Source organism: Pocillopora damicornis, chromosome 2 (genome assembly GCF_964200805.1).
Source record: "Pocillopora damicornis chromosome 2, jaPocDami1.2, whole genome shotgun sequence".
NCBI classification, from domain to species: domain Eukaryota; kingdom Metazoa; phylum Cnidaria; class Anthozoa; order Scleractinia; family Pocilloporidae; genus Pocillopora; species Pocillopora damicornis.
In genome coordinates, this window is record NC_142671.1 from 3,107,717 (window position 1) to 3,127,320 (window position 19,604).

Below are 19,604 nucleotides of genomic sequence, written 5' to 3' on the forward strand. Positions count from 1 at the left end.
ACCAAGCCTCAGGGAAGTTCAAGTTTACTTATGTCGAACACGTGTGACAATTATTTGCCAGAGTGTGTATTGTTTAATAATCCTCGAAAAAAGTTTCTATGGCGAGAAATGAATATAAAGCATTGCTAATCCGCTGACCCCAACAGTCCGGGATACCCGTTTGAGGCTCCACGTGGAAATGCACTCTTCGAATAAAGTATTTTACCCAAGATCATATCACAACGACCTGGGCAGGTCAGAGTCCAGCGCACAATCAATACGGCTTCTACGCTACCATCGAGGTTGATATAGTGTAACCAAATAAACTTATCACGAGTAAACCTGTAGAGTTGTAAAGTTAGTCGTTTATTTACATCATACTTAAATGCACTTATCTACATAAAGCAAGTTAAACTCAAAGAAGCTGAAGGAACAGGGAACAGTCGTAAACTGTTCATTGGGATCGAAGACTTAAAGAGATCAATTTCACTTTCTTCTCGTTCACAAACAACTTCGGTTATTTGACTTTTAAGAGGTCTGGAGATGTATCTGGGTATCTAAATTGGCAAACACAAAAAGTGAGAGATGAAACAGCTCGAATTTTTACTTTCCCTGCGTTCTGAGGGGTAATTAATTTAGTGTTTTGCTTATTCAAACTAACTAAAAATACGAAAATATAATCCTCTCCAGGCCGATTTACAATTGTTACATGTATATCGACACTGGCAACTTAAGCTAGGTACTGTTTTTTTTGTTTTGTTTTGTTTTGTTTTTTTTTCACTAATTCAATATCTATACAACTCTGACATTTGATTATCATTTCATTAACGCTCTTTAACCGACGCCAAAATTCAAAATCGTTCTTCAACTTATAAAGTTCATATTTTTCATAGTAAATATTTATCTATTATTTCTAGATATACATTGTAATTCTTATGTCTTGCCATTTAATAGCAAGACTTGATCAATAACTAATTGCATTGGAACTTACATAAAACACAATCTTAAAATTAGGGTCCCATCTAACCCGTTCACTCTTTGAACCAATCAATTTTCAAAATTTCTGAGAAGTATCTCCCATCTTTGGAGCACGGTGTTTCAACAGTCCCAAAACACCAACACCAAAAAATAACCAACGGTCAGAAGAGAAAAATCACAGGCCCAGTAATAACTCAAAGAAGAAACAAGCAAACTTATGATTGATTTAACCCTTCACACTCTAATATCAGTATGTATATTCTCTATACTGTTCTCTATATTTCCTGAGGCGCTGACGAAGAGAATTTGTGTGACAGTCAAGAGCTCTTTCAGTTTGTGATTTCCTCTCTTCTAATAGCCTAAATTTGTAATTCGGGAGTAATTCAATCCCAAAGCAATCCTGAATTCCTGTCTACACTCAAATGAAAATCACTTTCCTATTTTCAAAGTGGTTCTGATATTAAGGTCCAAAGATCAAATCCAATTCTTGACCACCCTGGTAAAACCTAAAATTGTTGTTTGTCGGTTGAATAAAAGTTAGTTTGCCTATTTCTATCTTCTCCAACGTTATCATAAGCCTGGTTTTCTTTGGAGTAAATATATTAGTTTATGTTTGGATAAGTAACGTTGTTTGGAAATAAAACTCACACCTGCAAACAGAGTTTGGCGATACGACAATTCTCTTTAAGATGACCTGTCTACCTAACACTTCCAATCAATTACTTTCGATGAAATTTTACTGCAGAAAATGTTCAAAGTGAGGGAGATTCTGGCCTCCAAAATTTCGCAGCTGAAAGTAACGCTTAACGCATTCGCTCTAAAATAAAATAATTGAGCGTGTTCATATCAATTAATTAAGGCAAAAATTAAAGGAAAGCTGGTATTTTTTTATTTACATTACGGTGGCTATAAACTTAAACGTACGTTAGCTTGAACAGACTAAAACATGACACAACGTTAGGGATACAAAACTAGAAATGCAATCAGATATAATCCTGAATCTGCTTCAGACGTCTTAGAATTTCGGTAAAACGTGGCCTACCGTCGGCACTTAAATTCCAACAATCCTTCATAATTTGATACACTGCCGATGGCGTGTCTTGTGGGGCAGGCATTCGATAACCATTCTCGATCTTGTCACGGGCTTCCTGTGCAAGGGGAAAACACGGTTAATTGTACTGTGCGAAGTGACTAGCCCACGAGAGAATATACTAGCTTTCGCGCGAGGCCCGCGGAATAACTGCGATCTGTGTGACATGTATATGACCCTTCGTGCACCTAACGCTAACGGGCAAAGTGGGCCTGATCAAAACGCTCTGACTTCGCGTAAAGGCCGCGAGTTCATCTCGTTCAGCAGTGCTAATGAAAGCCAGATGCCAAGCTTAGAGGGGATGGAGAATCACTAGGGATACAATCTTGGACAAAGTTAATCCTGTTGGAAAACACGTAAAATATAGCCTCCATTTGGCGCGAAAGGATGCATGGGTATTTATCCGCAGATATTACCTGTTCCGAGAGGCAAAAAGTTTGCCGAGAGCAAGCTCGAGGAAAACTGTAAGCTACGAGAAATAAATAGTGTGCGTTTATAACAAAAAAAGTTGGCAAGTGTTAGTTTTCTCACCCTGTTATTCATTCCAGGATAAGGCACATTTCCGTATGAGAACGTCTCCCACAGTAAGATACCAAAGCTCCAGATATCACTCAATGTTGTGTACTGGAAGTAGTTCAAAGCCTCCGGGGCTGTCCACTTCACGGGAATCTCTTTCATATTCGAGGCTTCATACACTATTGAGCAAACGCGAGGAAGATTAATTTTTCACTTGTAAAACGTCGTCTTAAATAAATCTTATCCAGAATTTGGATTGAAATTTCATCAGCTGGTTAACAAGATATTAGTAGAGACGAGTCTGACTGACGGATATGGGGAATAAGACACACGCACTTCAAAATCTTACCTTCTTCAACTTCACGTGACATTCCAAAATCGGATATTTTGAGTAAGTCCTTTGTGCCGATCAAGCAGTTTCTCGCAGCCAAATCTCTGTGAATACAATTTTTACTCTCCAAGTACTCCATTCCAGCTGCAGCATCAACACTAAATTTTAGCAGCTTCTTTGTGTTCAGCTTTGAGCCGCTTTTACGTAAATAAGAAAGGAAGTCGCCACCGGCCATGAACTCCATAACTAAGAAGAAAGTATATTAAGGTTCGGATTACTATTTTGTAAATAAATTGTCATATCTATCATCTTAAATTAACTGTCCCGCTGCGCAAAGGACAAGTGAAACCTTTATAATTTCAGATCAACTTTCAGTTGGTAAAGGCAAAATTCTCCTTTGAGCATTTCGCAATTTATACACAAAATTAATAGAGGGGGTAAGTTTCTGAGGAAACTGTGGTGCTGGGTCGGTGGGAGAGTAAAACAGGGTAATTTAGTATTATCAACTGAGTTAAAAATGTAAATTGGCCACCGTAAAGAGTTTAAAAGCTGACGTTTCGAGCGTTAGCCCTTCGTCAGAGCGATTAACGAAGGGCTAACGGGGGCTAGGGCTAGAGTTTCTTTCATTCCTAAGAGCGGTCGTAAATAATCCCACACAAACTCTTATAATTTCGCCATGAGTCTTATTTCGCAAGATGATCATCTCACAGCTACAGCTTGGGCCGCCTGTGGTCCAAGCCACGTAACACTGACAAGGAAGGAAAAGTAATTTTTTCAAATTTTTCAATCTTGAGTTTATATAGAGCAGAGCTGCAGGGAAGTTCAATACGAGAACGAGTTGACACTTGATCCGCACGCGCAGTTTTTTTCATTTGACTCGAGGTAGTGAATTCGGGATTTTGGACAACCCGCATGACCCGTAAAAAATTTTCAAGCTCGACGACAGCTCCTACAACATTTATGTGAAAATACTGACAACACTCACCGATTAAGACTGGTTCCTTGTCGGCACACACCCCGATCAACCTCACAATGTTTGGATGATCGTACTGTTTCAAAATCTCTGCTTCTGCCAGAAACTTCTGCTTCACTGTCGCCGACACACATTCTCTACACGATTTCACGGCCACGGGTACATTTGCTGGTTTAAAACAACCCTTCATCACATCACCAAAGTGACCCGAGCCGAGTTTCTTTTCCTGTAGAACTATGTCATCTCGATTCATTTCCCATTTGTCTTTAACAGGTTTGCCCACGGCATGTACTAACACTGCTCTGGATTTCTTTGTGACATGGACTCTGTTTTGCACATGGTAATCTAGTAGTTGTCTTATACTAGGAAAGCCTTGATCTTCAAATCTGACCAAATTCTAGGGGAAAAAAAGTAAACGACATGTTACGCTTGTAGCCTCCTTCACCCTTTACTCCCTAACATCAGTATGCATATTCTCCTTACTACTCTCTAAGTATTTCCTAGGGTTCTGGCAAAGAGAATTTGTTCAACAATCAAGAGCTTCTTTAGTTGGTGATCATCTCCTTTATTCTCATGACCTTAATGTTTCATTTAGGGATGATGCTGTAAGGAGAAATCAGATGTTAGTCACTCTTAAAGGTTCAAGGGTTAGAGCGCGAAAAGGCTTCAGAGAGCAAGAATTCAAATATGTGCATTTACACACAGTGTTAAATGTGATCATGATGTGCGTCTCTTGAAATCCTTCCCCCAATATAAAAAAAACCCCTTAGGGTAATCTCTGTAGGTTTTCAGTACTAGTTGTTCACTTTTGGCGCTTCGTGCCTCGTACGGAAAGGTTCGCTTTTCCACCGTGCTGTTTGGAAGAGTTCGCTTGCCGACCTTAGTTGCGGATTTCGCGAGACGCAACAGGATCAAGTCGCGTTGGAGCTACAGTCAAATTTAATTTCCCTGCTCTGTTTGCAACTGCGAGTCAAATTTAACTTCTCTGCTCCGTGCGCAAATGCGAGTAAGTTTCGTGTGCACATAAGCAAAATTGTCCAAAAAGAATAAAATCTCGTGCTTCACACTAAGCACTAAGCATTCTTCGCGCATTGAAGCAGACCACATGAAAAATTATCACAATAATTTTTAGAATGCAGTTTTGGGTGATAATCAGTTCAAGCAGGTGTACCTTTTACCTTTTACAAATCTAAAGTGCTTCAACTTCTTGCCAATTTGCATACTCAGCATATTTGTACGAAAAAACAGAACGTTGATGTGAGGAGCGAATTTTCAGAGCTAAAGCCTACATCCAGTTGTAGCTAATGCTTGAGGATTCCTCGACCATACCACTGAACCACAATCATCACTGAACCCTAAGTCCACTGTGCTGATTGCATATCTCGTAGCCGAACGTAGACTCAGGCAACAAATATTTACGTGAATCGAACAAGAACAAGAGAAAGAGCGCTTGAAACACACCATCTCAGAGAAGAAAGTAGACAGATTAAATTAGGTAGGTGCCACTTACATCGTCTGATAACTGGATGATAAAATGTCTGATTTGACCTTCACTCCGCGTGGACAGCACAAACTGACCGGGCTTTGTAGAACTCTCTCTGACGAGATAATCTCCTTCATTTTTCAGTAGGTTGGGAACATCTTTGCGGTCAATCGTTCCATGAAACCACATTTCTTCTTCCAGAGGCATATCATCATCTGGCTAAAGACAATTAAGTAACAAAGTGACGTGGAACTTCAAAGCTCCAAGAAGGAAAATGAGGAGTATAAAAATGAAAGTTCAGCCCAGTAACCTATGGAGGCAGAGGATATCCCGGTTTCCGTAACATGAAGCTATAATTGATTACTTGAAATATTTCCCACACCTCTCCCCCCTCCCCTTACTTGGATTTCAGATCGTTATATGATACCAGCCAGTGCCTCGTCGCCACCCAAGAGAGGGCACTTCAAGAATTGAGAGCCACGCAAAAAAAGTAACGGGCAGTTATTTTTTTGGTAGAATGAACAAACGAAGAATTTACATCGATTTGCAAAAAAAAAAAGAAAATAGACACATGAACAACCAAACCAAACAAAAAAAAATTCTACGCTCCTACAACAAGAGGTACTGACAACGGCGCCATTCCTTCGGCTTCTAAATGCACAAGAGCGAACACAACACACCTTAGGGTAATTCTCAACCGAGTGAAGTGCTTCTTCTAGAAATGCATTAGCTAAATGCTTACGCCTTCCCTGTGATTGGCTCAGAGAACGAAAGCTCTCGCCATCAACCTTACCAATCGAATTCAAAACTAAAAACCAGTCACGACTTAATTATCCGCGTTTTCCCGCGCTTGGGGGCGTTTACATGTAACAGGGCGTGAAATTGCGCCTAATACAGGCGCCAATGCGACTAAATTTTTCACTTTGGCGACCAAATCCTGAAAGTTAATCGCCAAATTGGCGACTAAAACGTTTCATCATAACCTTACCAAGAGATATAGTGAATTAAAAAGATTTGTAAAAATAAATCCGCGGCAAACTTCCTCGTTAAGTTTGTTTCCAAAACGTAGCACATGCATCTCGATCGATAACTAGACGCCATCTTGGATTTAGATGAGCCTGAACGTTGTATATCATCCATCCTAGTGTCCACTTTGTAGCACGTTAAAGATCTTTTCCCTAACTTAATTTTGGAGGGTCTATCTAGAACGCTGACAGCGTAAAGAAAGATTTTGTTTGGCTTTGAAAATGGCGACCAACTTTTTTTGAATTGGCTACCACTTTGAAGAATTTAGGAGCCAAGTGGCTATCAGAAAAAAAAAGTTAATTTCACGCCCTGTGTAATCACATTGAAATCTCATTAGCTCCTTGAGCTGTCCACCTTTACTAATAAGACACTCTATCGATGTGCCTTCTACTTTCAGCAATCTCTATCGGGCTTTACCTCCATGTATTCTCCTTGAACTGTCCACCTTTACTAATAAGACACTCTATCGATGTACCTTCTACTTTCAGCAATCTCTATCGGGCTTTACCTCCATGTATTCTCCTTGAACTGTCCACCTTTACTAATAAGACACTCTATCGATGTCTATCTAATCTATCGATGTCTATCTAATCGCTCTGACGAAGGGCTAACGCTCGAAACGTCAGCTTTTTTACTCTTTACGGTGGCTAATTTACGTTTTCAACCCAGTTGTTAACACTAAATTACCTTCTATACTCTCCCACCGACGCAGCACCACAGTTTCTTTAGAAACTTACCCCTTCACTCTATCGATGTGCCTTCTACTTTCAGCAATCTCTATCTGGCTTTACCTCCATGTATTCTCCTTGAACTGTCCACCTTTACTAATAAGACACTCTATCGATGTGCCTTCTACTTTCAGCAATCTCTATCTGGCTTTACCTCCATGTATTCTCCTTGAACTGTCCACCTTTACTAATAAGACACTCTATCAATGTGCCTTCTACTTTCAGCAATCTCTATCTGGCTTTACCTCGATGTACTCTCCTTGAGCGCTGTTATCCGAGTCGTCCTCATATGACCCGCCATTCACCCCTGGTGGGGCCGTTCCGTATCGTACTGGCTTGTTACTTGTTTTGGCAGGTGACGCTTCCCTTTCCAGTTTTCTTTTCTTGAATAGAGTCGGTATTTTCCTGCCACTTTTTCTTATCTCAGGCGTTGACTGACCAAATTCCTGAAGAGAATCACACCGAAGAAAAAAGATCACGAACTTCAAACGCAAATTCTGATAACAAAGTACATGTATTCACCAGTATGAAGGGAGGGTTTTCAAAACCTTTGGTCGTGGACCCTATGTTTAGAAGTGAAATAATAAGGTATATTTCACAACACGGCAACCAATAGCTGTTTCAAAAAAAAATCATGATCTCTGTAGTAATCGTTATTTCTCCCAGAGAATTGTCTTCCACTTCATCGTTCATTATCATTCTATCGAAAACTTATGGCCTCTAAGGCCAGGTTTGAAGACACAAAGATGCACTTCCCTCGTAACGAGCTTTTCGGTTTTTTGGCATGTTTCTTCCATTGAAGTTTATTATTACACCAATATAACGCAAGCTGTTAAAGATCTCGTGAAATCGTGTGATTTGATGCTTGGCCTTGAAAGAAATAAAGGATGCACACATGCCTTATGCAGAAATATGACCGATTCTTAATTGGAATCTTTCCCTTCAGTACAGTGACATGGTGCCTAATAACAGGACCACAAAAAAAAAAAGGGAAAGGTCTACTTGGAAAAAAGCCATGCATTAATGCATCCAAGCTGTATTGATCAAGATCATTTCAAGTTTTTTTAAGGCGAACAACTAACCCCAGTTGGTGATGACCCGGGGGGAGATAGATCTGCGAACTTTGGAGGCTGTGATTTACCAAGTTTGTCAAGTGCAGCTGCAATCTGGGTACACGTTTTCTGAAATCATAAAATGAAAAAGTTTAAAAAAACAAGCATTCCTTTTTCATCCATCATTAATCATTATTTTGCCCAAACAAAAATTATCAACCTTCCTCCTTGGCAAGATTTGATCTTTTAGAGTGGCAGTTACGATGAAATCACTATTTCCCTGAAAGGAGGTGTCTCGCCAAAAAGGCAACAGACACAGTCATGCAATTACAGTCAAGACCAAAGTTAATAGTCATTGGAATGACGTTGCCCCTAAATAGAGGTGAGCAAAAAGGGAAGTTCTACAGAATAATCTTAAGAGACTAAGCCATTTAAAAAAATCTGCACAAACCATACTTGTAAAAGAATAAAAATAAATTTAGACGTTCCCACAATTAAAAAAAAAAAAAAGATTAGAAAATAACTCATCTTTCCTCCTCTTACCTACAATCTGAAGTAAATGATTAAGAAAAAACTATATACCTGAAGTTTAGCCTGACTGCATTTGATGTCTTCTACGTTCCAGTTTAAAACAGACACTGTCTGTTCTTTCTGCATGATGCTGGAATGGAATCAATACATATTTTCCTATGGCATGGTTGGCGATTTTTAAGTCCAGTAATTTACAACACAACAAGTAAGGATCTTAAATTTCATGTCCCAAAGCCAAGATTGCTTTAAATCATAAATCACAGGGTAAATTCCACCAGCATAGTCACATATTATGATTTGTCAGTAGCTAGAGGATGAATTATTTGGGAAATTAGGCAGATGATCCATTAAACACTTACAGATCGTGATATTTTTAGAGAGTCCAACAAACAACTTGTCATTTGATTACCAAGTTTATATTTTTATAGAGTCCAACAAACAACTTGTCATTTAATTACCACGTTTGTATTTTTAAAATTCTCTCTGAAAGCTCAGGGAAGTACCTAAGCATTGATCACAGCTGTAGACAAAAAAAAATGCAAGCATATCAAACACCATTTGAAGTAGAAGGTTAGAAAATAATTACAAACATTTCAGCACTGTACCTTAGGTTATCTCTGCCTCCACTCTTATCAGTCTGAAGTTCATTGGATTCCCTTTCCAATTCTGATTTCTGAAATTATACGGTAAAAATTATTCCATCATCCCTTACACTCCAAATGTATACATGTAAATATCAACACTCTGCACTTTCCATCCTTCATCACAAAATTTTGCTCAGAGAATTTATTGTTTAACCAAACACCATTCCTTAGTTGATATGTTTCTTTCTACTTGTCGCTTTTTTCTTTAAAATGTAATTACAGTGCTTTAAGAAGAAAATATTTTTTGGTCAGCTGGGAGTGAAAGATTGATTTTCAGTTAGCCTTATAACTCCCAGATCAAACTGTCCACAGTATGATTTTTAAAAGGTTGGTTCAGAGAATTTAGTATTGGATCAACTAATTATCCCCAAACTGATACTTTTCTTTTTTCTCATCACTTATCTGGTTGATATTGCATTGATGTTGTGAGGAGAAATTCTGTCTTGTTCAGCCATGGAAGGTAAAAGGGTTAAGAAATAATCCAGTGATAACTAGAACATTTTTGGAAAGTCCTTTCCTTTGTTCAAATTACTATGGAATTTAACTTACATTTTGCAATTTATTGTATGCAGTGCACTGAGGACCATGTTTTTAAGTTACCTTAGATTCCAGTTGCTGATCCACATTTTCAAGATCTTTGCTAAGCAATGCTCTCCTAATGATGAAAAATTAGGTTATGAATATTCACTCATGCAATTCTTAAAATGGCTTCCTGTCTACACATTGTCAAATTGATGAGCATATCAAAACAACTCTAGACATAGCTGTAAAACATTTGTGACAAAAATTGTTTTGTAAAAGGAATGACCTTCAACTTTCAAAAAGACTCAAAGAGTATAGGTAATGAAAGGTAAAAACATGGTTTTTCAGAAACTTTATGGTATTGCTTTTAAATATTAAGTGCTTTTTTGAGGAAATATGCAATATTGTAAAGCCCAGCACCCATGCATCCTATCATACACTTAAAAATATCTTTTTCATAAATACAACTGCACTGTCAGTGCATTTTGTAAGTTTTCTTAAGAAATAGCGAGATTCTACCATGTCTTACATGTCTTACAAGTATCTGTCATTTAAGTACACCTTTAGTCCTCTAACAAGTACAGTGCATATGGTCAGATACCAGACAAATACAGTATTTGAATGGGTGCTGAAAAAAACAGGAAATTGTCGAGGTGGCCATAAATAGATTTGTCAGACAAACAAGGATATTTGTCCATTAATAACTTACAGGTACATGATAGACAACACACAAATCAAAAAATTGCTTTGCTTAATGCTAACTAGCCAGGAGACAGTACATGTACATATTGCTCTATTTGCTGCAATACAGCATGAGATGAGCTTTCCATTCTCTACCAAGGGAAAATCATTAGAGAGATATGCTGTGTCAGTCATTAAGTTGAGTTGATAGTTTATGGAAGCTGTGAATTCAGTCACAACTAATTTCAGAAGCTTTTTTGGTTTTGTAATCTCAAATATGCTTGATAGAAATGTTCAATTCTTAACTCACTTGTGTTGTAGCTTCTCGTAAGTCAAATCATTGACAACCAGTTCATCTGCAGTAACCCCTGTTGATGTTAGTTCTAAAACATTTGGATCAAATAGGAATGGTATCACTGGTGAAGGGTCTTGTCTGAGGAAAAATGGGACCAAAAAATCTTTTATAAAAAAAGTCACCCTTCTATTGTACAGCCTTACTTAGGATTTTAAAAGCACATTGTTTATGGGAAATAGCAAATGGCAATTGTCTTTAAAAATTTTGACTCTTCTTTTAGTCTTACTATACCTATATCTTACTGAAGAAGATGTCAAAATTAATCAAGCATAATTAAGCATCCCATAGTAATGTGAATTATAACATGACCAGTTGCTTGGTAACTTATAATTGTACCCAGTTCACTCCTTGGGTTGAGCTTTATTGTCAAGGATAAAACAAACAATGTGGCATCACTAAAACTTTATAATTGTATTTGTTTTATCTGTGATGTAACCCAGCAAGTACACATATAATAATATTGTGCTTGTAAACCAAGAACTTGCATTAGACAAATCTTTGAGAGTCACAAATTTGATACCTGAACTTGGTTATAAACGTAGAGTATTCCTGCTGCTTCCTCACTTCATTAACACTTGTTTGTATTACTCTGCTTGATGACAAAAACTCTTCACGACAGCAGTTTGTGAGATTAACCATGTCTTGGAGAAGATCTTTCCTGCAATTGACAACAGTTAAATCAAATAATTGTTGAATATGGGAAATCCAGAACTGAGTTGGAATATGGCAATTTTGGGATTTCCTGAACAGATGTAACAGTGATAAAAAAAAGTACCGTGCACTGCACATTAGCTTGCACTAGAAAACAGGAGAAAAGGTTTTCTAAGCTCTCTTGTTATTGGGGTTGAGTAAAGTGTCTAACACATCTTATACGTGTGCCCTTGCTATGAACAGAGCACTCCAAACTGCCACCAATTTAGTTGCCATTATCTTGAAAATTTTGGAAACCTGTGTACCACAATCATGTCAGAAGATATAAAGTTTAACAGTTTTTCTAGTCTGAAGTCAAAGTTAGACAACCAATCCATGAAATATTGCTTTTTTAAGAGATTCGTGTAGCCTCTCAAGGTACATAATCACACAAACAAGAGAAAGAAGCAAAGTTTTATAAACAAAATAAACTGCAACTTGAGAAGTATTTTTCAGCGATATTTACATGTATTTCACTTTGACTCCACTTGATGAACCAGGGTTAATAGAGAGGGTTCTGGATGAACTAACATCCTCCAGGAATAGAAAAGATTATCCAAGTTACAAATAGGATAGGCTCTGGCAGCTAAAGACTTAAACTCTAACATGTAAAAGACTTTGCTAGAGGGAAAACAGAAACCTCCTCCATGGGAAATGCTATTTAAACTCCCTGTGATCTCAATGAGAAAATAAAAATAAAATAAAAAATACTTAAAACAATATCCCTTGCTGCAGTTGGCTGCCACAGTACTGTGGGGATCACATCCATGATCTAATATCTTTTTTTATCTTACAATCATGAACATATTTTTTTGTTCTTGTGTACACTGTGTTGGTGATGGTTTCCAATTAGAAATATGATTAACATGAAGAAACAGTGGCACCCTCTCAAAAAAAGTTACTTCAGAACCTGTCAGATTCTGAGGCAACTCAGTCGTGATCAGTCTTCAATTAACATGAAATCTGACCCTTTTATTTCAGATCAACTAAAAGGACTGAACAAATAAAATGGCTGGGTTACCTTAGAGTACAACTTTTGAATCAGGCAGACTCTTACATTAAATAAATTTGCACACAGTTAGTGACCAAAAGGAAATAAATAAATACAGACTTATCTTGCTTACCATTCAGCGACGTATTCCTCTTGCAAATATTGAAGGGAATTTAACATTGTTGGTATAAGAATGTCATTGAAGAACCCTTGGTGACAGTTTCCCGATTTCAAAGCCAGTACATAGTCATTATGGTTCTGATGTAGTTTAAGAGTTGTTTTCACATATCTATCCTTAGATCTTTCCCAATCTTTGCTGCTGAACTTATCTTTTGCAAGAACTTCCTCATATTTCCTCTTGCAGGATTCAGATTCTTTTGCATTTTCTTGGTATGTTTTCCTCAGTCTATCAATTTCATCTGATTCTTGTTTGAAAGCACTCTCAATTCTAAATCTTTCATTTCTGTACTTTTTCAGCAAATTTTTCTTGTCCTCAATGAGTTGCTCCAATCTTTTTAAAGTCGTAGAACTCAAGACGTTGTTAAATTCTGTTATCAAATTTGCCTTTTTTTCACTCTCTGATATAAATGTGCACCAGGCCTGATAGGAAACAAATGTTGAGTTAAATTGAGCAAAATATTTTATACTTTGAATATTATATTGTTGATAAGCAAGAACAAAACACATCTTACATACATGCACAATGTACAAAATATTCCAGTAAGGGGGGAAGCAGTGAACTAACATGGTAGTGTGTTGGACTCAGAGTATCTACTTGGAAGAGGTTCAGATTAAAGACCACAAAAAGTCATTGTGTTAGTGTAAAGTATAGACGAAATAAATTTCACTTGACCTGCGGATGAAAAACAAGAGAATTGATCCATCACGGACTACAATTAAAGCAATTACAGAAAGGAAGCCTGAAAAAAATCAGGCTTCATCATGATTTGGACCCTTCCAGATACAAGCTGGGCACCACTAACAACTGAGCTATAAAACGTCATGTTTGAAGTGGAACTAATTTTAGAGGGTTCATCTTTTCTGTAAAGGAATATCATAAACATTTTAATATGAAATTAATTTAATTTGACCTAAGATTCTGAAACTCAAACAAAAATGATCCTTGCAGGTACATGTCGAATCCTCCCTTTTTGCAAATACATAAATTGCAGGTAAGCCGCAAGGATAATTTATTTGCTTCATTGTGCTGTGTTCTTGGGCAATACACTTTTAATGTCTGTCCACCAAGAGTATAAATGGTAACTAGCAAATTGACTTGGAAGCAGGAAGAAATACTGGAGAAGGGGAAAAAGTCTGTTCTTAAACCCACCCACCTGGTCACAAATACTACTAACATTGACTTTGAGAGAAAAACATGGATTACATTTTACTCGAGAGATTGTTCTTGGATTCATTTCAGTGATTGCCCTTCAAATGACTGTTATTAAGGAGGAAAAATTGGGGGACTTTGAAAAAAAGGGTGACCACTAAAACATTGCCATTTAATACAGGTTTGAATGTAGTTCTTTCATTTTGAAGATAATATAAGTGACTCCCTTCAGGCTGTCAATCATTCTGCATTTTATGAAGGTTTTGTCACATACCAACTTAGCTCCCAACAAGTTTGATGGGTAAGATAGCTATACCATTTCCACACTAGTTAGTGGTTGACAATATTGGCATTGTCAGATAAGCATTCCATGTCAAATTAAATTTTTGTTTTTATTAAGATTTTGCATGTATTACTCATAGTTTATAGCTGATGCAATTAAAACCAAAAACTACACACACTTACTGTGCAAGGCACAGTGTAAAACAAGAGCAAATGTGTCTCTTGCTTTGTCTGAAAATGTTACATAATGATGAATATAACAATGTCGAGAGAGGCTTGTGGATTGTACTTGAGATTGCCATCTTTATAAATATAATTTCCCTACATTCTTCCTGATACATTCTTTCCATCTTCAATGCCTTTTTATTCATCACCATCACAATGCAATTACTTAACTGAGAAAATAAATTTTTCAAGATATCCTCTCCTTTAAAGGCATATGTATGTTGTGATCAAACTGAACATAATGAAACTTAGCTCCTTCCAAGTGTTCTATGGTGAAACCATTCGCAACTAAAACAGAAAACTGGAGAAGCATTTAATCTCAATGGTTTCATCACCCAAATGACATCATATACATTTGAAACCAAAATGTGTAGCAACAGGTGGTATAAAGAAGCAACCTGCTATGAATGGCAGCTGGGTTTTAAGTGACATCATTAATGAAAATATACATGTACATATATTAAGAGAATATATGCATGAGAATGACAGTTTCTTAGAAATAAAAAACCTATTTTCACAAAAAGGAAACAGTTGAAGATTCATTTTTTTAATTCATTGAATTTTCATAACATTCAACAAATTCAAATTGACAAACTAATCCATCTCTGTAAAGATTGAGCAACTAACCATGAACGATGTTAAATTTAATATACAGCCTTTCACATTTGCTTTCATAAATATTCCATTTTCTGAATTTTCTTCATTTTCTAGCCATAACTCCCTCTGTTTATAATTAACTGTGTTTAAAAGAGATATTGCTGCCCTTTTGTAGGAATAAATATTGCATTCAAAGTACCGACCGGCCTGAAATAGCATTCTGATAAATTCATGATTATTTTTATGTAAAATATACTCAGAGTAAATATTTTGAAGTATTTTCATTTCGACCATACATTCCGGAACGGTCAAAAAGCCATTTAGCTTCCAATCAACGACAGAGTTCAACCTACTTCATGTGTATCTACATAGAATAAATCAGTTGTTCACTTACCAACATTTGACCTGGATCAAAAGCAAATTGGGTGAACACATATTTACAAAGGAAAGGTGATGTTTATGTTGAAAGCAAAAACATAATATGAGACTTTGAACAGAGAAATGTAAGATTTTATGCCGGATAGAAAGTCTGAAGACAACTTTAAACGAGCTCGTGTTCTGAAAGAATTGTCCAAGTATATCGATAGCTTGCACCATCGAAACTAGCAAGATTTCACATCGTTTCTTTGATAATAATTGAGCTTCCGATTCATATCACGGTGAGAAAGAACAAATGCGATCATATTATTTAGAAGCATACGTCGAATGTCTAACAAAACCAAAGACACAAACGAAACTAAATTAAAGAGACCCACCTTTCGGACCGGACTCTCTTTATCACTGTCGGTGATTACTTTCGAAGCAGTGGTGTTGATTCTAGTCAAAGCTAAAGCGTACTCTAGTTCCACTTTAGCTCTCCTATTTAGGTATTCTTTGACGTGCTCCAGATGTTTTAGTTCGCTCTCGATGTGATTCACAATGGCTTCGTGGCCACCTTTGAACGGCAAATCTACCGAAAATCGAAGATGCTGCCCCTCAACAGTCATGCCTTAAATTATGGCCCGAAACGCCCGAAAGATCTGTGGTATTTTGGATGAAAACAATCAGCGCATCCTGTTGTATAATTTCGACTGCAGTTTTTAAAGAGGAGGCTTCCGCCTTAGCTAAGACTGCAAAGAGTCACGGGATGTTCAGCAGCCGCGCCTTTGCTTCGATTTCCATACATCTACAATCGTCTGTAAAATCGTAAGATATCACACCAACTCTTTAAAACAAATAAATAGTAATGACCATAATAAAATTATGATAATAGTAATGTAAAAAATCTGAAAGCTTCAAAATCATGCAATAGTTTAAAATCTAAATAAAAATTAGAACAGTAAATTACTCATAGTATTCACTAAATTAGATTCAAAACTATCCGACGGACGTTGTACTTATTACATCTTCGGGGAGGGAGCTCCATTCATTGATTGTTTGTGAGGAGAGAGAAATTAAAATTAATAAGAACACCTGTGTAGCTACAGGGACTACAAACTTAAAAGGGTGCTTCCCACGGGTTCTTCTTCCACTGTTTGGTTTTATAGATGGGCTGGCATGGTACTTGAAAATCTTCCCATATGAGATTGTGGGAGAGTTAAAACGTGAAAGATAGTCTGGTGGTTTTCCTTCTAGTGGCTGGATCGATTCTTTGTCTGAATCTATTTACGATTTCCGCTAGATTTTTCACAACAATCTGTTCCCGTTTGCTTATACTTACATCTAAGTCGTCCGTGTTCGCTGAACTTAAATTGCCAACAATAGCTAGAATATGTATTGCGTGGCACTCAATAGTTTGATATAGCTACGAACGAGGCGTGTTCAATGCTCGTGAGTTTTAAGTGCTTTAGAGGGAAATTTCCCTTTTTGTTCAAAGCTACCAGCACCAAGAAGGTCACTTAAAACGTTTCCTCGAATAGCAAGGTATAGAATTTTCAAAACACTTTTTTTGCGGAAAAGTAATATGACGTCACTTTCCGAAACGATTAGAATTCATGTTCTCGGAAAATCCGACAGAGAAGTGCGAGTGTGGGGCTGTAGGGCATTTTTTCAGACCGGCTTAGGTCAACTCGTCCGCCCGAAATACGTCAGCTCTTTTTACAGTTATCCAAAGAATTACCCGCCCCGGATACATAGGCGTGAGTCTGTATCCTGACTTTCATTTTCTAGAACAATGTGAATATGTAATTTTGCTTGGCTACGACATTGCACGTAACAGGTAATGTTATTTGGATGACATAAATGCCCAGGCTTAAGCTTTTAATCGTGGTGATTGTTTTTAAATACTGATATCTAGTCCATAAAGGGAACTTTGATTTGAGCAATTTTTCCTAAGATGTGAGTTTAACAAGGTATTGGGCGCCCTCCTCTTTTAATCAGTGTTTTCTTTTAGACCTGCTTCCTCCCCGTTGATCTTAATGGGTACATAGGTTTAAGTAGTTTTTTTACATTTTGGCGCGTGAAGTTTAAATTCAAAATTAGGGGCGTTCACATGATGCACAAGAGGAGAACATGTTCGCCTTAACTTAAATAAAAAAGGTAAGCCCCTCTTATTCCTAAAAACGAAAATGCAATGTGGGCGTCTATATTAGGACACATTAACGGTACAAGCTTGCGATTGTTTGTCCAACCAGCCATTTTCTATTTAGAGTTAGAGTTAGGAAGGGGCAAACCCCTCCCCTCTCCTTCATTTTGACGGTCACTCACCCCTTCAGTTTCAAGATATTTCCCTCCCGAGCCTCTCGCCACCGTAAAAACAAAGATGGCGACTATAATTTTTCGCAAAAGAATACGGTGCAATCGCTTGCCAAAATTGCACCTCAGATTGCTGGATACTCTACGTAATAATTGGTATCTGATGAGATTTTAGTCCTGTAAATCAAATTGGTACGTCACAATCACCCGTATGAGAGGTATTGGTCAAATTTTAAGAACGGTGCAAAGAAGTGAAATGTTAAGATTATGCCAAAGTTATTGCAATAAAAGTGTTGATCACCCTGTTTATCAGTCATTCACAATGGTCAGTAACAGCCAATTGTACAAAAATGTTTTATTTAAGGTTACTTGAGGACCTTCAAGGACGTCTTTCGGAAAATCGCTCAGACTACGTGCGTCGCTTATAATAAAACCTGGCAAAGTTTATATCAGCGCAAAGATGATAAACTTTGAAAAAAAAATGTATTAAACCAATTAGAGAATGGACTAACGTAATCAAGCACAAAGGTCACAATATAAATGAAAGTGGTTCTGCCAGATATTTCGAGAAACAAAGGAGTGGCCATTGGAAGTCGAGTATAACCCTGCGTTTACGTTACGGAAAATCGTCGAACTTCCGCCAAAATCGTTTTGATTCGGGCGTAAAAACAACCTTTCACTTTAGAGTTCCTTCTAACAACACCGACTATCCCAGAAACCTTTGCACATAACACAAGGATCCGATTCCGCCACTCTGAAGGCATGCGAGTCATGCGAGCCATTGCAAAACACATTTCTTTTACGGAAATTTTTCAGAGTTAAATATATGAGAAATATTTTATATAGTTTAGTATTGTTTTGCTGCTAGAAAATGCTTGCATAACAAACGTCACGTAAAGGAACGTTCGATTTCGGCCGCCAATATATTTTGGAAACGCAAGAGCCTGGATCGAACGAACAAATTTTGACTTTCTCTCTCCTTCTGAGATGAATTTTCTCTCCCACAATCACTCGAAGCGTTCTTGGCTGGTTTTTGTGGAATCTACCCTTTACAATTTTTGTTGAGGGAATCGAGTATCGTTGCCGCTTGTTCTTCTTCGGGCTTACAGGATTTTGCCGCATTGTGCGGTATTGTTGATGCATAAATGTTCATAATAGAGCCTTTTTTCCATAATTTAGTGGTTCATTTTAGAAAGCTATCAGTACATTTGTGATCAGAGAAATTTGTAGAGCATAATAAAAATCGCTGGCACCCACGCGATGATTAAGTAAATATGATAAAATCAGGAGCCCATGATTGAAGTTATGAGCTCCTGATAAAATGCAGGTTATATTCTCTTGTAAAATAGCAATGTTCTTTTAGTTACAAAGAAATCCCTCAAGTTTTTTTTAATGGTAATATTAAGGACGTGTTGTCGCGTAGTGATACGATTGTTCAGTACAGTTGGCTTCATTGAATTAAAGTTAATTGTTTTAAAAGTTTGTCTTTTTATGCCTCTCACGCTTCGATTTGCCTTAAAGAAATAGATAAGTCAATGCTGTCTTTCTTGAAATTTTTAATTCTGTTCTGCCGTCTCCTTTGCATTACAACGTAGCTGCCATGAGAAAGCTAGAAAGAAAAATAATCGTCCCAATCCTCTCTTGGCCACATCAGTTTCTTTTGGCTTGTCTGGATCAACTATATCACAGGAAATGGTATAGACAAAACTGTCTATGGCCAGGACTGCGCAACATGCCTCGCACGTCTCGCACCATGTTTCACATGCCACGCCGCCTCGCACACATTAATTACAAAAATACAAACTCATCATCGTCGCCCCAAAAAGCTTCCTCTTTCCCACTTCCTTCTTGTTCTCTTTGATTATATTTGACTGGCTCCTTAATTTCCCCTCATCCTGAGAGTGTAGGCTCGATTTCCGAAGCCTCA

At 37.4% G+C, this 19,604-nt stretch overlaps 1 protein-coding gene across 1 annotated transcript; it reads right to left on the reverse strand.

The window, feature by feature from the left end:
• Positions 1 to 324: 324 nt before the first annotated feature.
• Positions 325 to 16,903, reverse strand: LOC113668096 (tyrosine-protein kinase Fer). The gene is made up of 15 exons (XM_089197038.1): positions 16,704 to 16,903; positions 15,760 to 16,179; positions 12,704 to 13,170; positions 11,410 to 11,547; positions 10,845 to 10,967; positions 9,932 to 9,986; positions 9,293 to 9,360; positions 8,739 to 8,817; positions 8,187 to 8,285; positions 7,350 to 7,550; positions 5,378 to 5,569; positions 3,880 to 4,264; positions 2,913 to 3,140; positions 2,579 to 2,742; positions 325 to 2,105 (listed from the first exon to the last, which is right to left on the reverse strand). The coding sequence occupies exons 2-15, from the start codon at positions 15,988 to 15,990 to the stop codon at positions 1,941 to 1,943; spliced, it is 2,595 nt and encodes an 864-aa protein (XP_089053164.1). The 5' UTR covers positions 15,991 to 16,179; positions 16,704 to 16,903; the 3' UTR covers positions 325 to 1,940.
• Between the last annotated feature and the right edge of the window lie 2,701 nt (positions 16,904 to 19,604).